We start from the raw sequence: 23,470 nt of genomic DNA on the forward strand, positions 1-23,470 counted from the left end.
AAATAAACCTCACCTCTAAAATTAAACACTGCAAGGACCGTTGTTTGTGATTGCAATTGTGGAAAATGCAACAAGCACACACACCCCTACACACATAAACTGTATTTATTTTTACATACACCCACACACACGGACATTACATTGGTATTATGTCTGAAGTTGGCTGTCATAAATTTTAATAGAAATCCTTTAAAACATGTTGAACTCTTTCCTTTCCTTTGTATCTGTACTCTGAAAACTGTTAGGCAACAATACATGTCTTATAAGACAGAAATGACTACAGATATCCATAACAAGAAAATTATTTTAGGAGACTGCTTTCGACTGAACATATCTAACTACAAAATAACAGCAGTGAATTTCAGGACACACATTAATTAAAGAAGTTTGGCATTATGGTTTTCTCAGATAAGAGGTGGTAAATTCTGATTCCGTGGTAAATAATTATTTAAAATATTGTTTTAACAGATGTTTCTGACATTCTGAAAGAAAGCTCATCTACACAAAAATGTTTCACCTCTACTGTTCTGAAGCGTTTAACGGCAGTTCATTTTTGTTGAAAATGTCTACAATAAAACAGACCACTACTTGTAACTGTTCAAGTGCTAGGCATCTTTTCACCATGTCTTGACAGATATTTTGTTAGATGTTCTTACCTCAAGTCTATCGGTCCTCATCAACTTCTGTGCAGCAGCTGCAGCCGCTGCTGTTTGTACGGGCACTGCAGGGTTCCCTGTGACCAGCACTGGAGCAGATGGCAGGATTTCTGCAGGGACTAGACTTGGAGAAACAGGCCCCAAGTAAGGGTTGAAGGCTGCAGTTGCATTTGTGGCTATGCTGGGTGTAACAGAAAACATTGGCTGAAACACAAGAGGAGGAGAAAATACATTCATTAGCTTTGGGTGTAACCAGGTAGTACATTTACATTTACAGTACATTTAAAGACTGCGTTCAAATTCTTAATTAGCAATAAGTTACCCAGTTATTCATAAAATAGCCTTCACAGACTGCTATTACCATTTATGTATTTATTTACTTTATAATCTTTTCAATGTCATGTTTCAGTACACAGTTCCCTTTACTGGCATATCTTCACAGTTCCATCCTTAAACTTCATACATCTTCAGCAGAGGACAGCTAATAAATTGACGTGCTTTGTGACAACTACATTATTGTGATTTATTACATATGCAATTAAATTGTGGACAACTTAGAACTTCTTATTTTAACTACGTAGAAGAATAATCTAGCTGTGGAAGGCAGCTTGAACCTAATCAAACAACAGCAAATCACAGAATGAGAATTATGCATTACATCTTATACTGTGTTATGAAAATGTGAGCAATTCTATAATTACAGCTATTTACTACTAGCAAGGAAAACTCCCTTAATACAGCCAAAGGTTAAAAAAAAAAGAGTGGTTTCAAGTTCGGTCAGGTAGTGTTTTAAGTCAGTTTATTTCATAGTTTAAATAGCTCGCACCCAAATGACACTGAGTTACAATGACCCTTAACAAGTCAACAGTACATCTACTCAACAATGCTTGGACACAACTGACTTCTAGTAAAAAACTGAGAATTCCCCCAGGCTCCTCCCTACATTACCTTCTAGTCTCTAGTGAATTGGCATTGATCTGAGCTCAGATGGAAGTGGTAAGTCATACAGTATTACTTACTGTTTTGCTTCAGATTCCAATAATTTCTGATGTGCTGTCTTTCAGTGGTCAAAGTTGTAAATATCACACAAATACTTGCCTCTGCATGCTGATACCTGAAATTGATTCTTGTGTATTTAACATACTTGCATGGCAAATGAGATCTGGTAACAAAGCATTTTGTCCAGGGACGTCTTCAGACGGGTGTTAGGTAGAAGTAGTAATGGGAATTAAGAGGGTATGGGAAGAAAGCTAGTTTGGGGGGGGTGAAAGGGTTAAATGGGACTGTAGAATGACTGGGAGAACATAAGGTAAGGGTAGGGAGGGGCTTGCCCCTATTCTGTTCCACCTCTGGTCATTTCAGGAAAGGAAAGTGAGCTGTTGGGCTCTGCTTGATAATTAAAAGTAAGTGAGCAGAGGTAAGGGCTACTTATTTGGATGGATGTTTAATTCAAAAAGTGGGAAATTAAAGTAAATGATGGGATGCTGCTTCATAAGTAAAATAAGTGAGTGCAGGCAAGGAAGCTGCTTATTTAGTAAGGGCGAGCAAGGTCACACTGCCCTAGTTAACAGTTAATGTGATTAATAACAGTTATATGGACATTTATGCTGGGATTAATAAATATTGGTCCATAAAGTTATGTTTATGGAAGTTTAATAAAGGTCATCAAACCTCATTTGCCATGCGAGTGTGTGACATACACAATAATTTATTGAAGGGGACTGAGACAAATGCTGTTGTGCATTTGAAAAAACCTCTCTTTAGTATAGCCATTATTTCTTAGTGATAAATTGTAACTTCACTACAATAACTTCTATGGCAACTTTCATGTCTAACATTGAAGACACAAGTAAAACATATGTATAATTATGTGAATAAATGTGAAAAAAATCAAATACTAGACGTCAAAATGCTGGAAGAGAAAAATACATACACACATAGATAGACAGATAGACATATAGATTAATTGATATGATTAAGCAAGCAACTATAAAACAAAACAAACATAAAATGTCAAAATACTGGAAGATAGATATCACCAGGAAAAATACTGAACCTACAAAACACTGGCCATTATAAATATCACTGAGTCAACATTTGCCCTAAAGACTGTTTTTCTGCTGGAGGAGATAAACCAACTCCATGGTCACACTAAATTCTAGAAGGGAGATTGCTCCCTGTAAATTGGAATCAGTGCCAATGCAAATTAGCAACAATGCTGGCACTGACTTCAACCAGTGCACTGACTCCCTCTTCCCATACCATTATGAACTCTGAACTCAAACAAACAGAACTGGCTTATCCAATCACAGCACAGTACTCTGAATACAGAGCTCTTTGACATTAATGCATTCAAGAAGTTGTATATTTTGAAACAATTTGAATGTGATATTAAATACACTCAACAAATCATTTGATAATTTGCAAGTTCAACATAATGCACTAATTACAAGATTACCTCAATTTTATCTGATTCTTGTTTCACTGATGTCATATGCAATTGGCACAATAATCTGCAGAGCAGTTTTGCCAAATCTACCCCTATACCGCTCACACCCTTGTATCTTTGTGTATGACGGCTGCAGGACTGTACAACAGTGAAGAAAAGGTGAAACTTCCCAATCTCCACTGTTACACAATATTACTCTATTCTGGTGTTTTTCTGCCTATGTAATACATGATCATCCAAAAATCTATTTTTTTGCTTTTGAGCAGCTTATTAGTTTATTTATTATGATTAGTAAGATTGCTAAACTTGCAACAGATTCCACACATACAACTTATCAATAATATATGATCCTGAAAACATACCATCTCTGAAAAATCTAATACAACCGTACTTTAATAATCACTAATTTTGCTCATCTAACAAAGACTTGCTCCAGGTTATCAAATCATCTAACCCAGCATGTGACTCTCTTTACTCTAACTTTGTTGCAAAGAACTGGAACACCCTCTCGCATAGTATAAGATCCATAAACAACCTCAGTCAATTCAGAAAAATTCTCAAAATACACCAATATGAATCATGGCTTTGCACATGTAATACTCTAGGTCAGTCCCTAACATAGTCACAATTAGACTTAAATACTCACAATATAACTATACTATCTATTAACTTATCATTCGTGATTGCTACCATTTCTCTATAAACAATTTCCTTCCTACCTGCTTTTTCCCCCCACTAAAGTATTGTTAACTATACTCTACATGTTTATGTGAATCTCTATGTTAATTTAACTTTGTATCTAACCTATGTTTTTGCATATACATAAGTTATATATGTAACGTTTCTGCTAATGCTGTTTAGATAGTGCAGCATGTCATGTCCTATTTTTATTACTGTTCTATTTTTATTAATATTCTGCTGCAATTTTTTTATGTTAAGTATTGACTGGAGCTTTTCTCCACAGGCCTCCACTGAAAATGGGTTCTGTCCTAGTCGGACCATCTTGGTAAAATAAATAAATAAATAAATTTGTGACCATTAGGGTGCACTAGTAATTGCTAGGGTTAATCCATACATGAATAAATGAGAAGAGAGACTCAAACCATCATCAAATTCTGTTCCATTGATAATGCTGCATCACATCTATCCTGAATATAAACAATGAACACATGTGCTAGTGGCTGTGGATAACAATCCTCATCCCCCAGACGTATGACAGGCAGATCAGCTCAGTATAAAGATATTAATAAAAGCACCTTTGCTCACTTTTCAGAACTCTCCATCTACTATAAACAACATTAAGATTAAGGCATTCTGTGCTGACTTTGCTGACTTCAAATGGCATTTAAAATATTCTTGATGTAGCTTTGCACTTCATTTATGTTTTGAAAGAACTGACAAACTTTTTTCCACTTAGCTATGCTGACCCTAAAACTATGACTCTTTCTATCCACAGTCTTAGTTAAATTAACATGAGGCATACTGATCCAGCTAACATAGTACAAATACTGCCCACCTTATCTGAGTGTGTAACCCTCTACATAATAGTGCTTCTCTGACTTTGACATTTCCGGTTTTATATCCTTAATTCTCTAAATGAAAGTTTTATTTTGAACTATGTCAAGAAATGAAATAAAGCTATGTGTTTTGAGGGAACATTTCTATTATAGTCAGGAAATCCTTCTATGTGGCCCAGTTAATTACCAAGGGGAATATATTAAATAGCCAAAGAAGTTGCCCCACCCCTGTAATCCTATCTCATCTAATTCATCATAGATCACAATGTCTATTTTAGAATACACCAACAGAACACAATGTCTATTTTAGAATACACCAATCCAAACATATTACTAAACTGAAAAGCCTGAAAAGTTATTACCCAATAAAATTAAAGACTGCATATCATTTAACTATCCTTAAAGAATACGATGAATCTCTGTATACTCATTTACCCACCAGCTGCTCTGAGGTGACCTGTGTCTAGCTTTCCAAACCATGAAAGGCACAATCCTATTCAATGTCCTAGTTCTTCACAAAACCACTGCTTGTCAAAACACCCGCACTATGGACCTAAAGATACACAAAAACACGAACAAGACTCACTGGAGGGATAGGTTCCTAACACAGACTATGACATAAACTTCCAATGCAGGTCAAAGGAAGTGTTAATTTGGCTACCTTTAAAGCCAGTCTTGATGACTGGATCAGTAGACATAAGTTTTTGCCAGGTTTATGTCATGTGAGTCACAGCTCGATTTGTGAGATAAACAGCATTAAGTGCTTGGCCGAGGGTGCAAGAACTTTAAAATTTGTCTACTTAAAGATGTATATGGCTAGGCATATTATGGTCCATGTGATCACTGGCATAGTATTATTCTATGTTCCCATGTTCTGTCTCTCTTCGTCCTAAACTAACAATACCTATTATTCATATGATGCTTCTCTGCTAAGTTCTTATCTCCTTCAAGCAGGGAAAAAGGCAAACGTTATGCAGAATTTCTACAGTACTTTTGCGCACTCTACATAACAGGTCATCTTTCAACTCAAACTAGAGGAAAGAATTAATGAAATCACCCTGTTCACTACAACATTGGTTATATTCTCCCCTGACGTACCAAGTGTCACAATCACACTGTTCTTTCTTTTAAAGCATGTGTGGTTCATCTGCAAGCTCACTAAGGATTACTTTCTTCTTTTGAGAAGGAAGGTATAGCTGCCTCCCTCCTTAAAATGGTGGCACCGAAGCTTCTTCATATTCCCTTCCAGAATGAAATTCTGAGTAAACATTTCCTCTGCTTTAACTTTTCCACTATCTGATCAAGCCTGTGGAGAGTTTTCTCCTTCTTTAACTGCAAGTTCCCATTGGAATGAAATTGTTAAGATTGTTTAGTTTTGGAAAACTGTGGTTAGGTTGCAGGCAAAATGTCTGCACCCCATGGCAATCACAGCTAGTACAGTCTCTTCTGAAGAAAGGTGAAGTTACCTTCTGTATAGAAGACAAAAAGGTGCTACACTCAACTACTCCTGAGTAAGAAGATAAAAGAAAAATAAAACATAATGGCCCATATACAAAAAGCATTTTCACACTACACAGATTGTTGGTATTATTTATTAATTTACATACCTCTTCCCTGGCAGCTGCAGCGATCTCCTGGCTGTGCCCCATAACATCTTGCACCTGTGGAGGAGGGTTATAATTGGTGATGAGAAGGCTCATCCTAAAGCTGTTAGGGCAGGACGACAGAAGTAAATTAATAAATAATACCAAAGCTGTGTATAGCATGGAAGTGCTTTTTGTACATGGGCCTTTTTGTTTTATTTTTATTTCCTTTTCTTACTCAGCAAGTAGTTGAGCATAGCGTTTTTCGGCTTCTTCATAATTGATTAATGTAACTAAGGCCGCGGTGTATTACTGTCATTTTGACTATGATCTAACTACAGTATTCATTTAGATTTTTTTATATGACACTCTTTTTGTACTTAACTACTCTTTAATTGTTTTTGTAGTTCCCACTAAAATGTCACTCCTGTTTTTTTTTTCCATTTCTGTATTAATACTACTTGTAAGTTTCCGGGTAGGCTTCTTATCTTGTACTGATGTTTTTTCACTATCAGTTGACCTTTAATTCCTATACTGATATCCCCTGCAATATTAGTTTTCTATTGTTCCATAATTTGCCAGGATTCTGGTAAAACATACAATTCTTTTTACCATCTGACTAATAGCTGTGTCTAACCTCGTTTGTAAATTCTATAACAGATCCCTTCCTCTGCATTGATCCTGAACCTTCCCATGAGTGCCATTGTCTTGTTCCTCAGCCACTGCACTATTACTGCACTGAATATTTATATCGAAGTACAGGTTTTCCCTGTTTTGGCTGTTGTGTATCCAACTGTCACAATGTGTCTATGGATTCACAATGGATTCTCCCTCCTCCTCCTACACTTCCCAGTGTTTTCAGATAAGTAGAAGCTTTTTCTAATGTGACATCATAAGCTGAGTCACAGGTTACAGCTACAGAATGCAGTAGATGCCTTTTTTAAATATTATAGGATATTACCTTCAATTTATTATTACAAATAATATACTTTTGTGTGGGGCCCACTAATATGGGCAATTGTCTTGCAAAGTTTGAACTTGTTTACATTCCAAAACTATACTAAGTTTAACTAGCTTGATTGTGAAACAGTGACAGAATTCTTACTCAGCTATTCTAAATGCAGTCTTATCACATTTACTAGTAGCGACTTCACTGCAGCATTCATATCATTTTTCAGATTTCTGCTGTTATTGTGCTCTTTACTATTAGTGGGAAAAGAGTTTAGCTGTATGACCGCACTGCTCACATCTGAAACAAGTTAAATCCTATTGCATTACATGCTTTTTGTTTTATTGCAGAAGGCATATATATTTCAATTTTAGATTTAGAAGTAGACAATACAATTTAAGCACTTTGTTGTTAACTATTAAGCATGTTACTGAAGTCATATGCTTGTCAGAGCTTTGGGGATCACATTGTAATACCTACCTCCTTACAGTTAGTGGCAAAACTCTTAGAAAAGTATTCACAACTTATTTACATTTTACTATCATTATCACATTATAATTAAACCGTTACAACGTTTTAAGTCATAAGTCTGAGATCATACTAGTTTCTCAGTACTGAAAATCCATTTAACAACTTTATGGCTTACACTACTGCCCCAGCTACCAGCTGTTATTAAGCTTTTGAAAGTTTGCTTAATCAGTTCACCCCATTTCCATTTCGGCCATTCTGATCTGTCTTAATGTTTGTGGGTGATAAAGCACTCACATACCAGTACCTAAGGTGCCAGGTCATCACATTTTTCAGAGCAGGCACATTTCTAGGATGCAGTTATAGCGTTTGTCAGTCCATCCAATAGCTGATTCAGTTTTACCATCTTCTTGTCAGTCAACAAATATGTCTGCACAAGCATTTTTAGGAGTTTTTTCCTGACTGGTCTCAAGGAAGCAAGTCAGCAACAGCAGCAGAAGAAATGTCTGTGGCAGATATTAATAATGCTGCAAGGAAATATTAGCTCAAAAAAGTTCTACACTTGGCAGTGGAGACACTGTTAGGAGCAGTACCATTTGTCAGGTTCTTGGCCAGACTGCCCACATTCTCTACCAGTCTGAGTCTGAAAAAACAATGGAAGCAGAACTAATTTGAAAAAAATGCATGCACATTGTAGAGCCAAAGAAAGACCTAACACATTACAGCCTATTTGGCTTTTTTGTAAACAATAAATGAAAAAAAAAAACAATAATTTATAGCTGTATCCACCATGTAAGTTCAGTCTCATATATTACCGCAAGCTGTTTGTAAAACAGGTCAGAGCTGCAATTCTTGTCAGACTTCCTCCTCAACTAACAGAGAACAAAAATGTTCACCAGAGGTGGTCCCAAAAAAACATTTTCAAGAATCCCTAACTGGTCAGATAAACTTCACAAGACCTGTACCTTCATATAAACCACCTGCTTTACCCATGCTGAATTTTCAGCCAATGACTTACCTATCTAGTTTAATGTTGTTAGGCTGCCTCTATTTATGTCTTACATATTTGGGAATTGCATCCTCATTAGCTGACAAATGCATTTATTCATGTCGTTAACATTTGTAAGCCATGCTCCTTATGTTTTAAGCAATAACCGATGACGTTGGTGTGGTATATTAAGATTTACCCACAGTTGGTGTGGTTGAATCACGAGGGCTTAAACACAACAAACCATGAGCAAATCTTAATATACCACACCACAGAGTCAGTTACTGCTATTATACAATGACATAATTAAAAAAAATGCTTACTTTTCTTAACTAATGTCTTTGTATAATGGTGCCATGCTGTCCTTCCACGGCTGCTATATATCCTGTTACCTTTTTTGATGTAATAAGCATGCGTATGGGACTTGCATTCCCATGCATACCCAGTACATCAGTGCTTTGGAAAGGAAGCAACAGAGAAAAGAAAGTCTCTATTGCTCCATTTTTGTTTTCTTTTTTTTTAAATTAAAAAAAAAAGTTTTGGGCTGTTTAGGGGTAGGATATAGACAGAATGGAGGAAATACAAGGAAAATCAGGTACTTGAGTTTAATTTTGAATAACATAGCTGATTTTCCTAGTATTTTCTCCATCCTGTCTCTCTGCTATGTCTGCAGTCTGGATTACAGTTTTTTTTTTTTTTTTTGTTAAAAAAAAAGTTACAGTATATAGCAATAGAAAAAATGTCCAGGCGACCAGACCTTTTTCTATTGATATATGCTAGAATTTACAATGGGCACGCTGATTGGGCTGACCAATCACTGTGCTCGTTTTGGAATATTAAAGACCAGTCATTGTATAATATTCATTTATCCACACATAAAGGCATACTCCACATTTACATATACATTGTTACCATTTATTTAGGAAATTGTTTTATATTTCTAAGCTCTTAGGTACATGGTCTTGCAGTGCAAAGCTATTTCCCTAGAAATATGCAAATTTTGATCATGGTGAGTTTAGGAGTACAAGGAGTCAATAACTTTTGTTCCACTTCAGTTTTGTATTCCCTTCTTAAACACTAATTAGATTCTGTAACAGTAAATACTCTACAAATAGACAGAATTTTATCATCTTTTTAAAAGTAATGCCTAGCTCTACATCTCTTACAGGAATACAAACAAATTGAAATTCCATATTGTACTCACAAAGAAAATGAGATCTGATGTCAAAAGTTTAATGCACAGATATAAAAGGTGTCAGTGCTATTTTTATATCAGCAATAAACTTTGTGGAAGCAATACCGATTACTTTGTTACAAGTTCCAAAAGAGGAAAATGTAGCAATAACCCCACTCTGCATTGTGTATCATTCTTGATTATAACACCTACAGCTCAAAAACGTTTACTGTGTTCCACTGTATTTATTCACAAATAATAATAATAAGTATACCATCGATAAATTGCCATAAATCATGTGGGGATACATTTATTTATTTATTTCCAGTTTGATATCAAAGAGCCCGTTTTCAGTGGAGGCCCCGGAAGAAAAGCTCCATAATACATACAAGTAAATCAAACATATGGTAATTTTAAACAAATGTAGAATTACATACTGAAAAGTAGCAAATTACAATTGAAAAAAAATGAATACTCTTCATGACATATGTATAGTTGATTAGAGAGCCATTTGCACAGCATAAAGTTGAACTGAGGCAGCAGAATAATCTGAACTAACTACTAAAAACTATGAAATTGTAAATCTTCTGTTAGTAGTTGCAAAGACTGAATATTTGAAAGATGGAGGTTATAGGTTTTGTAGTATGTGGAAGAAGTAAAGGAGGAGAGTGCAATGTGTGCTAAGTATACATTCAAGGTTCTGGTGGAAAAAGAGAGGGGCAGTTGAGTAGTAGAGAAGGAGGTGGCTGTTTAGCAGAAAACGAAACTGGTGTAAGTAGAGAGAGGCAGTTGTTTAGTAGCAAAAGTGGAGTAAACATGTCAGAGATGACTATTGTGGCTAGTTAGCAGCATCTCTTAGCATCAACCTTATATGTAGGTAGAAAGGAAAGAGAACATTTCAAAATAGGGAGAGAGAGTAGAGTTACAAAGCAATGTACAGTATTTACATTATATACATTCAAGGTTTTTATGTTATATTACATTAGATTCAGAGAGGGGAAGCTGTAGAGGAAAAACAGCAAGGTGTAGAGGTACATGTGGAAGTACATGTATAAGAGACAATTAGCAGAATACGGACATTAGCAGGATTAGGTAGGTAGAGTGCAATTACATTTCCAGTTATGGGAGAGGTAGGAATGGAGCTGGGATTTGAAGTGTTCAAAGTTTTTAGAGATTTGTAGCGATGGTGGGAGAGAGTTCCATTTTTTGGCTAAGGAAAAGGATAGGAGAAACTGGCCAGCGGGACGATTTGGTTTATATACAGAAAGTAGATTTTGTTGGGCAGATCACAGGGGTCTGTGAGGTGTGTAAGATGGTAAGATATTTGCTAGAGCAGGTCATGCAGTAAGTTTAAAGATTAATTTGTGGGCTGTAGTGAGTTGGAGGTAGCCAAGGTAGTTGGGAAGCTCTAGCCAGTTTAGCATTTGGACAGAGGTACAATGATGGGAAGAGTGGTTAGATTTAGTAGCGAATTTAGTGATTTTGTTCTAACAGATTTTTAGTTTTGCAGAGATGGTGGAAGAGAGGTTTGTTAGTAGTGGGGCACCGTACAGCAGTGATGGTAGTATGTAGGTAGTGGCGAGTGTTTGCCTACTAGAAGGGGAGAGAAAATGAGAGTTTCTGTATAGCATACCAAGTTTCTGATGAGTTTTCTTAATATTTAGTTGGACATGTGAATCGAACTTCAGGTGTTCATCAATGGTATCCCCAAGAAGTTTAGCAAACGGAACAACTTCTTTATTGTAGTTGGTATGGCTTATGATATTGAAAGATTGTTTGCTGAGAGAGAGGGCTTTTGAGGGGAAGAAAAGAAGGATTTTGGATTTATTAGCATTGAGGGAGAGATGGTTTTGAAGCATCGAGTTCTCTGTAGTTGTGAAGGCCAATTGGGTTGACTGGAGCTCGGGAAGACTATGAGCAGAACAGACTAAAGTGGAGTCATCTGCATATTACACTATTTGAGTGTTTGGAACTGTAGCGTGAAAACTACTGATGAATATATTAAAGAGCATTGGTCCGAGTATAGACCCCTGGGGGACTTCGGTTGGGGTAGGTAGGAAAGTTGAGGTACCAGTTTGCCATTTCACAGCCTGGGATCTGTCAGAGAGGCAACTACTGAACCATATAATAGATTTTTGGGAGAGACTAAGGTTAGAAAGGTGATTCAGGAGATGGGTATGAGAGACAGTGTCAAATGCCTTGGAAAGATCGAGAAGGACAGTGGAGACAATTTTTCCAGAGTCCCAGGCATGGTTGACTATGTCTAAGAAAGAGAGGAGAGCAGTTATTGTACTGTGGCCAGGCCAGAAACTGTGTTGTGTAGGGGTGAGGAGTTGATTATTGATGAGGTAGGGCATGAGTTGCTGGTGGATGCATTTTTCAAGGATTTTTGAAATTGGGGAAAGAATGGCTATTGGTCGGAAGTTAGAGATGCTATTACTTTTGGCTCCTTTGTGAATGGGTAAGAAAAAAGTAGCATGCCATAATTTGGGGACATAAGATTCCTGGACAGACCTATTGATGAGAATGCTGATGGGGATGGCAATACCATCTGCAGCGAGCTAGAGAAAGAGTGAGGGAATATTGTCAAGGGCATTGGAGCATGACTTTCGTTTTGAAAGAAGCTTTTTGATGTAGGAGGTTGAGACAGGTTTTAGATGAAAAGGGGGGGAAGGATTAGGAGTGGAGGGTTGGGAAGAGGAAGGGGAAGTGGGATTGAGATGAGGGGAGGAGATGTGGTTGGAGAAGGTCTTGGTAAGTTCAGCTATAGAGTTTGTAAAGGAGTTAAAAAGGGTGGCAATTTCTGTGTCGGTTTTGTTGTTGTCAGGACAGGGATTGGATTTGGTATCGGGGTGTAAAAGAGAGTTGAAGTAGTTCCAGAATTGTTTAGGATTTTTGGGGTGGGTAGCCTGTAGTTTGGTGTAATATGATTTTTTATCATTTGTAACATGCTTTTTGGTTAGACTGCAGAGTTGCCTATATTTCAGGAGGGTAGCAGGGTGCTTATTTTTGTTGTAAAGTTTCCAGGGTTTGTCTCTTTGTAGCATAAGTGTTTTGGTGTCCTTTGTTAGCCAAGGGGAGGAGTTGGGTTTTATTTGTTTTGTTCTAGGTAGGGCTTGGGTGTTTAAGATGCCTAGGAATGTAGTACTGAATAAGTCTAAGGCCTTATCTAGAGGAAGAGTTTTTAGGTTGTCCCAATTTGTTAGTTTAAGGGTTTCGGAAAATATAGAAGGGTTAAAGGTAGTAAAGTTATGAGTGTGAGTGTATTGGTGTTGGTGAGGGGAGAGGTGAGTAGCTCGGTGAATGAAGGCTGGGAGATGGTCACTCATTGTGTCTGGTAATATACCAGAGTGAGAGATCTTATTTGGGAGGGAGACTAAGATCCAGTCCAGAGTGGACCCTGGGGGTTTGTTTCTGTTAGGTCTGGTGATGTAATTTATTAGTTGTGTGAAATTAAATAGACTGATAGATAGGGAGGGGTTATTGTTATTGATTCTATTCCAGTCAATGTTCACATCACCTAATATGTATGTCTCTAGTTTAATGTTAGTTGTGGCCCATAGAGTGGTAGGATTATCCCCAGGGGAGATATAGATGGCCATAACACAAATGCTTTTATAGTTATTCATTTTGAGAATTCCTATGACTAGCTCAGCATTGTTGAACTGAGGAATGGGATACTGGTAAGGACAGAGGTTCAGTAGGCTATTATAGATTAAGGCTACACCTCCTCCTTTTTTGTTTTGGTGGTCACATCTGAGTGCTTGAAAGCCAGGGGGTACAATCTCAGAGTCAGTAATGGTGGGTTTTAGCCATGTCTTTGAGACTGCTACTATACCTGGTAGAGTATGATTGAGCCAAGCATGGAAGAGTGTTTTTTTGTTTTTTATACTCTGGGTGTTAATGGTAAGGAGTTTGAGGTATTTGCAGTTGGTACTATATGAAGAGATAGGGGGAGTGAGATTATTGCTAGACTTGGATCCAGAGTTGGGGTGAATGTCTCCTGCTAGAGCAAGCCAGTTAGAGAAAGAATAGAGCAGGACCTTTGGTTTGCAACTAGTATTTAGTAGGACAGACAATTTATCTTTGGTTGTACGAGGTTTAAATGAAATGGTTAGAAGTTTTAGTTTAAAACAGTGAAGAGGGTTAGGCTGAAGTAGAGAGGGGGATATATTGTGAAAGTGAGAAGTGATGGGGTGGTGATGGGGGAGGGTGGAGGAGGTGGGGGATAAAAGGTGGGGGGTAGTTTGTAAGAGGAATAGGAGGTTGCATTGAAGACAGTTATTAAGAGGAGAATGTTACATAAGAGGTGAGGGACATTTGTAGAAGTGGAGGAGTCACTCTTAATAAAAGTAATTTAAATTTGGGCCAGGAAGCAGGAATGATAGGGGAGTGTTTAGTGAGAAGGGGAGGAGTAGGCTGAGAGTACAGGCAGAAAAGGGATGGAGATGAGGAGGATTACTTAATTGAAGAATATTAGGGAAGAAGTGTAGAGACCAGAATTGGCTAAGGGGAAGGAGAGGAGATAAAGTGTTAGAATAAAGATGGGTGTACTGGGGGTGGGTGAGATTTGGGGGTGGGGTAGGGGAACGGAGCAGGCAAGAGCAAGAGAACTGATTTCAGCAGAAAAAGTATCAGCAACTGCAGGTATAATGACTGGGCAAGAAGGTAAGTTTAACTATATATACACAGTGAGGCTAGTATAGGTTAATACTAGTGAAAGTGGGTATTTACACAAGGGAGTGGATATTTAATAACTGGGGGGTTGTGAGTAGGATTTATATTAATACATTACTTTTGGTTATGAAGGGAAAAAAAAGGTCTGCAGAGAAATGGTACTTCCTTTAGGTGGTATATGCAGCCACCTAGTGGCAGAAAGAGATATTGTCTAGCAGAAAAAGCAATGTCTCTTACTTACAACTTTAGTCTAAGGTAAAGAAAACTGGAGGGGAGAAGTGGTTAGTGGTCTGCGGTAGGTTGCTAAAAACACACACATGGAAGGGAAGTTAGCACATATGGTATAATTAATTAATTCACAAGTATTTGCTTGTAGGTTACATTCATAAAACTGAAGGGTCTGAAAACTCTACACTTTTAAATTTTCCAGAAAGTAATGAAACACATTAAGTTATTTGCATCATTTTTACAAGTACAGCATATCTGTCCATTATCATTGATATTATATATTTTCTATCATAGATGCACACACACACACACGCACACACACACACGCACACACACACGCACACACACACACGTGTACACGCACGCACACACACACACACACACACACACACACACACACACACACACACACACACACACAAATCTATCTATATGTATCTATATGTATATGGGTCTATAGAATTCCCATACCAGTCAATCCCATTTTATCCAGTGAAAATGTTCACTGGAAAAGTAACGAGTTAGCGACCAGGACAATGTACACAATGAAGCAATTAAAACCCACCAAAGTTGGGGGCTTCACCACCCACACTGCCCGATGTGATGAAGGCCTGATATTTAAGCCGAAACAAGTTTGGATTGTGGACTGTAGGCTTTCTGCCATTTTATGTGCCCTTTGGCATAATAAATAGAGATATAATTTATTAACATACCATTGACTGCTGGTCATCGTTTTTTCTATTTTGCTTTTTGAGACCTGGCAGTTGCCTTACGTGCAGGGACTGTGTTTGCATTTGATGATATAGGCCTCTAATATTTTGAAGTAGACCTATATATATATATATATATATATATATATATATATATATATATATATATACACACACACACACATATATATATATATATATATATATATATATATATATATATATATATGGATTCACTTCAGAAGCTCGAAATACTGAAATCTCAAATTTCAGTATCTTAAACCCAAAAAGTAGAATCCACAAAACAATGAAAACTAATAACAGGGAAATTCAAAACCTCGAATACCGGAAGTTTTGAATTTTGCGGTTTTACTACACACACACACACACACACACACACACACACACACACACACACACACACACACACATACACACACCATCCACCACACAGACACACACAATCACTCTACTACATGAAAGCAAGCCCCCCTGCACCCCCCTACTTAAATATTCTCAGTCCGAGGTCGCACTACATACAAACACACACAAAACACCACTACATAAGCTATTTTCTCTTCGCACACACACATCACAGCAACAAATCACACTGACACATACCACAGCCCTTACACAAACCCCTTAACACACACACACACTTTCCTGAATACATAACCATAGCGGAACTTTAGAAGTGTGAAATTCAAAACATCCAGTATTCAAGGTTTTGAATTTCGCGCTTCTAAACTTTTGCTATTATGTGGATTTGGCTTCTTGTGCTCAAAATACTGAAATTCGAGATTTCAGTATTTCAAGCTTCTGACTGGAACCCATATATATATATATATATATATATATATATATATATATATATATATATATATATATAAATATATATATGAAAGAGATTATAAGACAGGATATATATATATATATATATATATATATATATATATATATATATATACATATATATATATATATTTATTTATACACACACACATACATTACACACATATATATATATATATATATATATATATATATATATATATATATATATATACACATACACACATATATACACATACATACATGTATATATATATATATATATATATATATATATATATATATATATACATATATATATATATATATATATATATATATATATATATATAAATTTGTTTTTATTTAAGCGAAAATAATGTCAAAATATTTCCTTTTCTTTTTGTATGCCCATCTCTGCATTTTACCTCACCGATTCAAATATTTACCCAATTATATCAATTTTCTAATTTGGTTAACAAAATAAATAACTAAAAATAAAATAAAATCCCAGCACAAACTAAAGTAAATAAAGTTGTATAAAGATAACATGCTTAATTTAGCCATCTCACATTAATTAATTCTTAAGTCTCAGGTTGACAGATACAAGCTACACCTAAAACATAATCACCATTTTAGAATCTGCATCTACCTACTTGTCATATGTCTATCTGGTGATCATCCATCTATTATCTGTCTATCTGCTCATCTGTCTTTCTGTGTATCTACTTACCTTCATTTTCTCTGGGCATAGTATGCTATAATTCTATTTATTTTCTGAGAAAACTTGCTTCAAAAACATATCTTACTATCCATTATGCAGTTCAGTAAAACAGGAACAAAAAATGTTGTTTATATCCATAACCTTAAAATGCCCATCCAATCCATATATTGGAGAAATCAATCTGCAGTGTTGAGACTGACAGGAATACTGTGAAGGAAGCCAGTATTATTTTGGTGTGAAACACTGGATTTTGTATAATAAGCAGTAATAACTGGGAATGCAAAATGTTTAACAAGTCACTTGTTACTTGTTCATAACAGTGTTTAATTGGATACTAAAGGAGTCAGACACAAGACAAAATGATGAAGCTGTCAAAGTTAACATGATTGGATATGAATGCAAAGCATACTTGCCTGGTGTAATATGAATTTCTGCTTACTGCTAAGCCAAAAAGCAAGGTTTATAAAAAGATAAATCAGAACACACAGCTTTCTATAAAGACAGTTGCTTACTGACTGTTATACACTGCATTTCCATACACTGGCCTACATGTGCAAGTTGAAACCTTCATAGCACCTTCTTCAGCTAACAAAGGCACCTACATCTTTTGTTGTAATATTTTGCATTTGTAATGTACTGTAACTAAGGAATGCTATTTCTGGAAGGAAGAATACCAATTTGAACGATTAACTTTACGTAGACAGCTGTTACCCAGAGAATCTTTTACTTACAACTGCTTCTTGAATATGCCTTTGATGCATCACTTGCAGGTACAGAGACTGAACAGAAAAATTGTAAGCTGCTCTCCAACAGAAAAACAGGTCAAGAGAATCCTCTTCATAAATTATAGCACATAAGTAATCTGAAAAAAATACATTAATAGGGTCTCTACAGCTTCCTTGTTGCTAAGGCTGTGTGTAATGGTTGAGCCAATGAGAATGACAAACAACGCTGAGTGGCTGTAGCTGTAAAAGGCATTCACCGTGATTCCTAGATATAGCTAATGCTGCAGTGTCTTTTGAAGTCCCCCCCCCCCCCAAACTATGCTTTATCACTGTGGTATTGAAATGAACAACACTGCTATAATGCATGTGTCAGTGTATTTTTTTTTCTTTTGATAGAAAAGGTACTAGGATATTATTGTGCTATGAAAATACCCTAGTGCATTAAAGGGAAAAAAAGACAAACTGCATACTCAAACAACCGTAATGCACATCAATGTGGAATCCAGTTTATTTTCTTTAGCAGAGAAAGTTGTCACCAGCCTTGCAGCTCTCAAGTTCAAGTATCCATGTTTTTCTTTTTTCTATTTTTTATCCCTTTTCTGTATAATGCATGTAAATCATAATAAAGTGATACACTGCATATTATTAATTTGCATAAACTGAAAAGTACACTTAATACTTGGTGACCGTTTCATTGTCAGTTTAAAGGATAGCCCGTGTTTATCTCCACTGTATCTTCTCTCTTCTACATTTTCAACTAAGCAAACATGGAATTCACAGCATGTATGCACATGTACAGGGAAATACATATGCACCAAATTAACGGTACTAGATAATGGAGTGCTTCACTTCATACATGTGTCCTACATCTGCAGTGACTAACACAGGTGTCTTAATTAGGCAAGGGGTGATCCTGTCTAGCTAATCAATTTCTGTCTATCATTCTCTCCTCCTCCATATTCTTACTGTCTAACTGAGCAATTCAGCTTACCAGTCAATGCTTCAAGGGTTGAGACAGAAAATGTCCCATGCAGATCATTAATCCACCTACTTAACAGACGCAAATTAATCTGTCTGTCTAGTTATCACTCTGTCTTTGCATTTTTAACACACACACACACACACACACACACACACACACACACACACACACACACACACACACACACACACACACACACACACTCACACAAAAGCAGGCACACTTTTTCAAGTCACATTTGATGCTGATCTGTATTAGTCAGTTAATCTTATGAAGTGCAGACCTGTAACCTGGAATACCTATCAAGACTGCATTTCCAAGTTTCTGAAATAGTATTTATGATTTGAGGACAATGATGATATTATAACTGATGACAGATAATGACTGATTTTCTTTCTGTAGTACAAACTGCAACCCTTGTCAAGAACAGAAAGTACTATTACTAAAAAAATGTATCTATTCTTGTTAGCATGTAGTAGGTACAAAATCTGCAATAATCCGAACACGTTCAGTGTTAGGTGGAGTTTATATAATGCCATATCCAAAAGCATATTTTAAGAAGTTTAAAAACAGATGTTTTTTTATAACCATTCCATTTTATTTTATCAAAGCAATTCTTGTCTTGGCTATATTAATAAGAAAGATGTTACATAAAGTTCTGAAGAGAAAATGGGCACCTGTAAATAAAGCAATTATAGAATATTCAGCGGTAACTATGAAGTAAGGACTGGTACACAATTTATACCAGAATTTAGAATAAGAAATACATAAGTATTTGTGAACACTTTGTTATAATTGGATCAGGTTGTAAAAAAGGAGGTACTGCATAACCAGCTATCTGGATTTTTGTAAATAATTATATGTAATTTGTGAATATCAACATGATTCATATAAGATACTTCAGCTATAAATGTATTAGAACTGTATGTCAAGTGTATATCAAACTGCTGGTACAGAAGTGTGTGTTGAAAAGGTTTTTGCAAAGTGCTTAAAATGTAACCACAACATGCTGTACTGTAATAGAACAGAAATGTACATACACTATTGTAACTATTTAAATGTATATATTTTAACAGTGGAAACTGGGATACAGAAGGTTAACATTAGAAAATAGCTGAAATTAAATTACTTTATGGCTATGCAGTAAAAAGATTTTATCTTTCAGTTTCAGTGCAGCAACAGACACAATGATTGTGCTGAGAAGTTTTCTTTATTGTCTTGGAAGTGTATTATTGTTTTATGACTTCCAGGATCTGAAGAGATCTGAGGGAAAGCCCTTGTGTATCTATTTTCACAGGTAGATGCTAAATACTGCTAGCTTTCAGCAGTGGGGTTTTACCTGGGTAGAGTCAGATGACAAGAAATTATGTAATTCGGAAAACTATCCCAGAAGTAATATTTGAGATCTTAATTTAAGAACTCTCTGAGAGAGACTCTGCATTCTGTATTCTAACTCTGTATTCTATATTTTACCTGGCAACATCAGCTAGAGGATCAACATCTGCTTTGCTGCTCTAATTAAGTATACTAGGGTACAATAATTCTCTTAGATATAGTCAGGAATATAGAAAAGCTTAATTTAGACATTCTTCTTTATTTATTTGAGACTGTCCTGCATGTTGTTTTAAATATTTCCTGTGATTTTGAACTCTGATATTACTGTAAATATATACAGAGTATTTTCTTGTTCTTTTATTATTTATTATTAAATATATTTAAACCTTTCATTGTCGCTGATCTGTCTAGAAATATTTAAGAAAAACCACCAAGAGCACAAAATTATTGAATCTGGAAAGTATGTTTATATTAACCTTTGGTACTCTTAAACCTAAGGGTTTGAATTTGGAAATGAATTTAACTATTTAAAACTGTCTATTAAGTAATTTATATAAATATATTTTCTTTAATATTGCTGTTACTTGCAATTAATATTGTGTTTATGTGGTGAATGTTTCTATTTAGATAGCCTTTCTTCAGTGTTTATGAATGTATGGTCCCTTTTATTCTGAAGCCTTCTGATCTATTTAATTAATTATTTAATTGATTAATTGTTGGATTTTTTTGTATAAAAAGATGCAATTAAATGTGAGTGGTTATTCCTTTGAAGGCTGTGTTCAGCCGAGGTACCAGAATAAACTTGCTTGCATCCCAGCTTCTGCTCTTGGTGGTTTTTCGTATATTTTCTGTTGGTTTTCTGATTTATTCAAGAAGGAGAAAAGGAGATGTTTTTTCTAATTATGGCAAATTTAGCCTTGAGTGAAGAGAATCTTCGTTTTGCCAATTTGTGTAAAGAAAGGGATGACAAGTTGGCATTGTTTGATCCATGGACTGTTTCTGGGAGTGGAGACTTTGACAAAAGGTTTGATGAACTGAAAAAATTAAGGGTAAAGGAAACCTCTCTTTTCTATGACACACGCTTGTTGGAAAAGTACGTTAGCTTATCTATTACACCCAGAGGACTTCGGGTGGATAAGCTACCTGCGTTGAAATTTTCTGAAGATGAGACCGAGTTTTTAGAAGAGTGGAAGGCTGCTTCACTGCAATGTACATTAAGCTGGCTCAAAATCCTTATCAGACGTAACCGAAAGAACCTGGCAGCAATCCAAGTGCAGATTGCAGAGGTGCAGGAGAGTTTATCTCAAGAATTCTCTAATGATGTTTTCTGTGCAGCTATGAAGAACATTAATGCAGAAGTTTTAAAATTTGAAACTGAAGTAGTTTCAAGGAAGAAAAACAAATTAAACAGGACATCAATGATTTCAAAAAGAATACTGTATATCTGTGGCAAAGGAAGCGCAAAAATGGTACGCCCCAAACCGGAAGATCTGAAGGAGGTTCCAGGAGCGGTAGAGATTCATCGGTTTCGTCCTCTGATACAGGGACAAGCAGGAAAAGCGTGTCGTTTGAAAGGGTGGATGCTATCGATGACGCCAGTGTCCAGTTGGAGGTTGAAGAACAAGTAAGGTGGAATTTTCGACAGGGGAGCAAACGAAAATCTAGAAACAAGGGTCGCAATAGAAGATATTGAGAGAGGGACTGTTTCCACTTTATTTACACAGACTTTCAGGTTGGGACATTTTGCTTGTTCAAATGTTGTTTGCAGCAGTACACAGATGCATATTGTTAATCTAAGTGTTTTTTAGTCACTTATGATATGGAGCAGGTACTTTTAAAGGGAAGTAAATTTGTCCCTAGTAAAATACCAGCATTGTCAGATGTATTATTTGATGTTAAGCGTTTCTGTCGAAAGCTGTTTTTGAAACTTTATTTTGAAGCTAAAGATTCCCATGCTAGAATGAATGTAGTAAATATTGGAAATGGTAGTAATATAAATGATGTTGAAACTACTCACAATTGCACTGTTACAAATGATTTTTCTTGCTCACATGACTCTTTGCTTGATCTTTCGATTTATGACTATGATTTAGATAGTCTTGCATTATCGGACGTGGATGTGGATGAGTCTGAATTACATTCTGTCACTATTGATTCTGGGCGTTTCTTTACAGGGTATGGTAGACTGGAGGTACCTATTTTACCTACTAAAAGTTCTTTTTGTCCACCTAAGAATTCTGTTACTTTAAAACTTTTTGAGAATGCATTACTTAGAAAAATTGAGTGTGAATATGCTTTGTTTTTGAAAAAATATTTTGTATTTAATCTTACTAAAACTGAATGGAAAGCCTTAAGAACTATGCAAGATGTTTTAGACAAATATGCATTTTGTCAGGCTGATAAAGGTGGTAATTGGGTGATTATGGACAGGTTACATTACTTGAAAATGGTGTTTGATTTATTATCTAATGAACAAGTATATGTTAAGTTACCTGGTAATCCTGTCTCAGAATTTAATACAGCACTTTTGGAACTGTTAGAGAGAGGTGAAAGGCTAGGGTTTTTAAATAATAAGGATGTTAAAAGACTTTTTATTGTTAGTCCTAAGGACCCTAGCTTTTATGCTTTACCAAAGATACATAAGAATCTTTAGGACCCTCCAGGTCGCCCGATTGTGTCATCGTGTGGTGGTTTTCTTGAACATGTTGGCATATTTTTGGATAGTCTTCTTAAAAAAGAATTGAGTAATGTTTCTTCACATATCAGAAACACCAATGATTATTGTGAGAAGGTTAAGAATTTACAATGGGACATCACTTTCTATTGGGCAACTGTTGATGTGAAGGCTTTATATACCAGCATTAGGACCAAATTTGGCTTAGAGGCAATTTGTAATATTTTGGGGGAGGGCCCACGAACTTCCTTTATTGTTTCACTTTTGGAATTTGCACTAACTCATAATTATTTTTTGTGTGAACACAAAATTTTCTTACAAAAGGAAGGGACTGCAATGGGGGCTAATTTTGCCCCCACTTATGCTATACTGTTTATGTCATATTTTGAGACCAGTTTTCTGTATACGTTGGAATTCTTTCGCAAAAATGTTGTACTTTATTATAGGTACATAGATGATTTGATTTTTGTATGTACTGGTAATATTATGGAATTTGATGAATTTATTACCAGTTTATATTGTAATAGATTTGGTCTTGAATTTACATATATAGTGAATGCTCATACTATTCAATTTTTGGACATTTTGTTATATGTGGATTCTAATAATAAAGTCCAATATAGACCTTATAGAAAAGCTACTGCAACCAACAATTTTTTACATGCTACTAGTGCTCACCCCAGACACTTGATTGAGGCACTTCCTTTTGGGGAGTTTAAACGCACTTTTGAACATACCTCGGAAATTTGTTTATTGGATCATGAATTTATGGAGATTAAAAATAGGCTTTCTATGAGAGG

The 23,470-nt window shown here is 35.9% G+C and overlaps 1 protein-coding gene across 9 annotated transcripts in view; it reads right to left on the reverse strand.

Annotated features, from left to right (window-relative positions):
• Nucleotides 1-23,470, reverse strand: part of MBNL1 (muscleblind like splicing regulator 1) — an 874,569-nt gene that overhangs the window by 199,575 nt on the left and 651,524 nt on the right. For all 9 annotated transcript variants that reach the window (XM_044070529.1, XM_044070522.1, XM_044070528.1 and 6 more), the window contains one exon: nucleotides 657-860. In XM_044070529.1, coding sequence (XP_043926464.1) covers nucleotides 657-860 — 204 coding nt within the window. The remainder of the gene's footprint in view (nucleotides 1-656; nucleotides 861-23,470) is intronic.

This window comes from Protopterus annectens, chromosome 4.part1 (assembly GCF_019279795.1).
Source record: "Protopterus annectens isolate FY-2018-M chromosome 4.part1, PAN1.0, whole genome shotgun sequence".
In the NCBI taxonomy this organism is placed as follows: Eukaryota; Metazoa; Chordata; order Ceratodontiformes; family Protopteridae; genus Protopterus; species Protopterus annectens.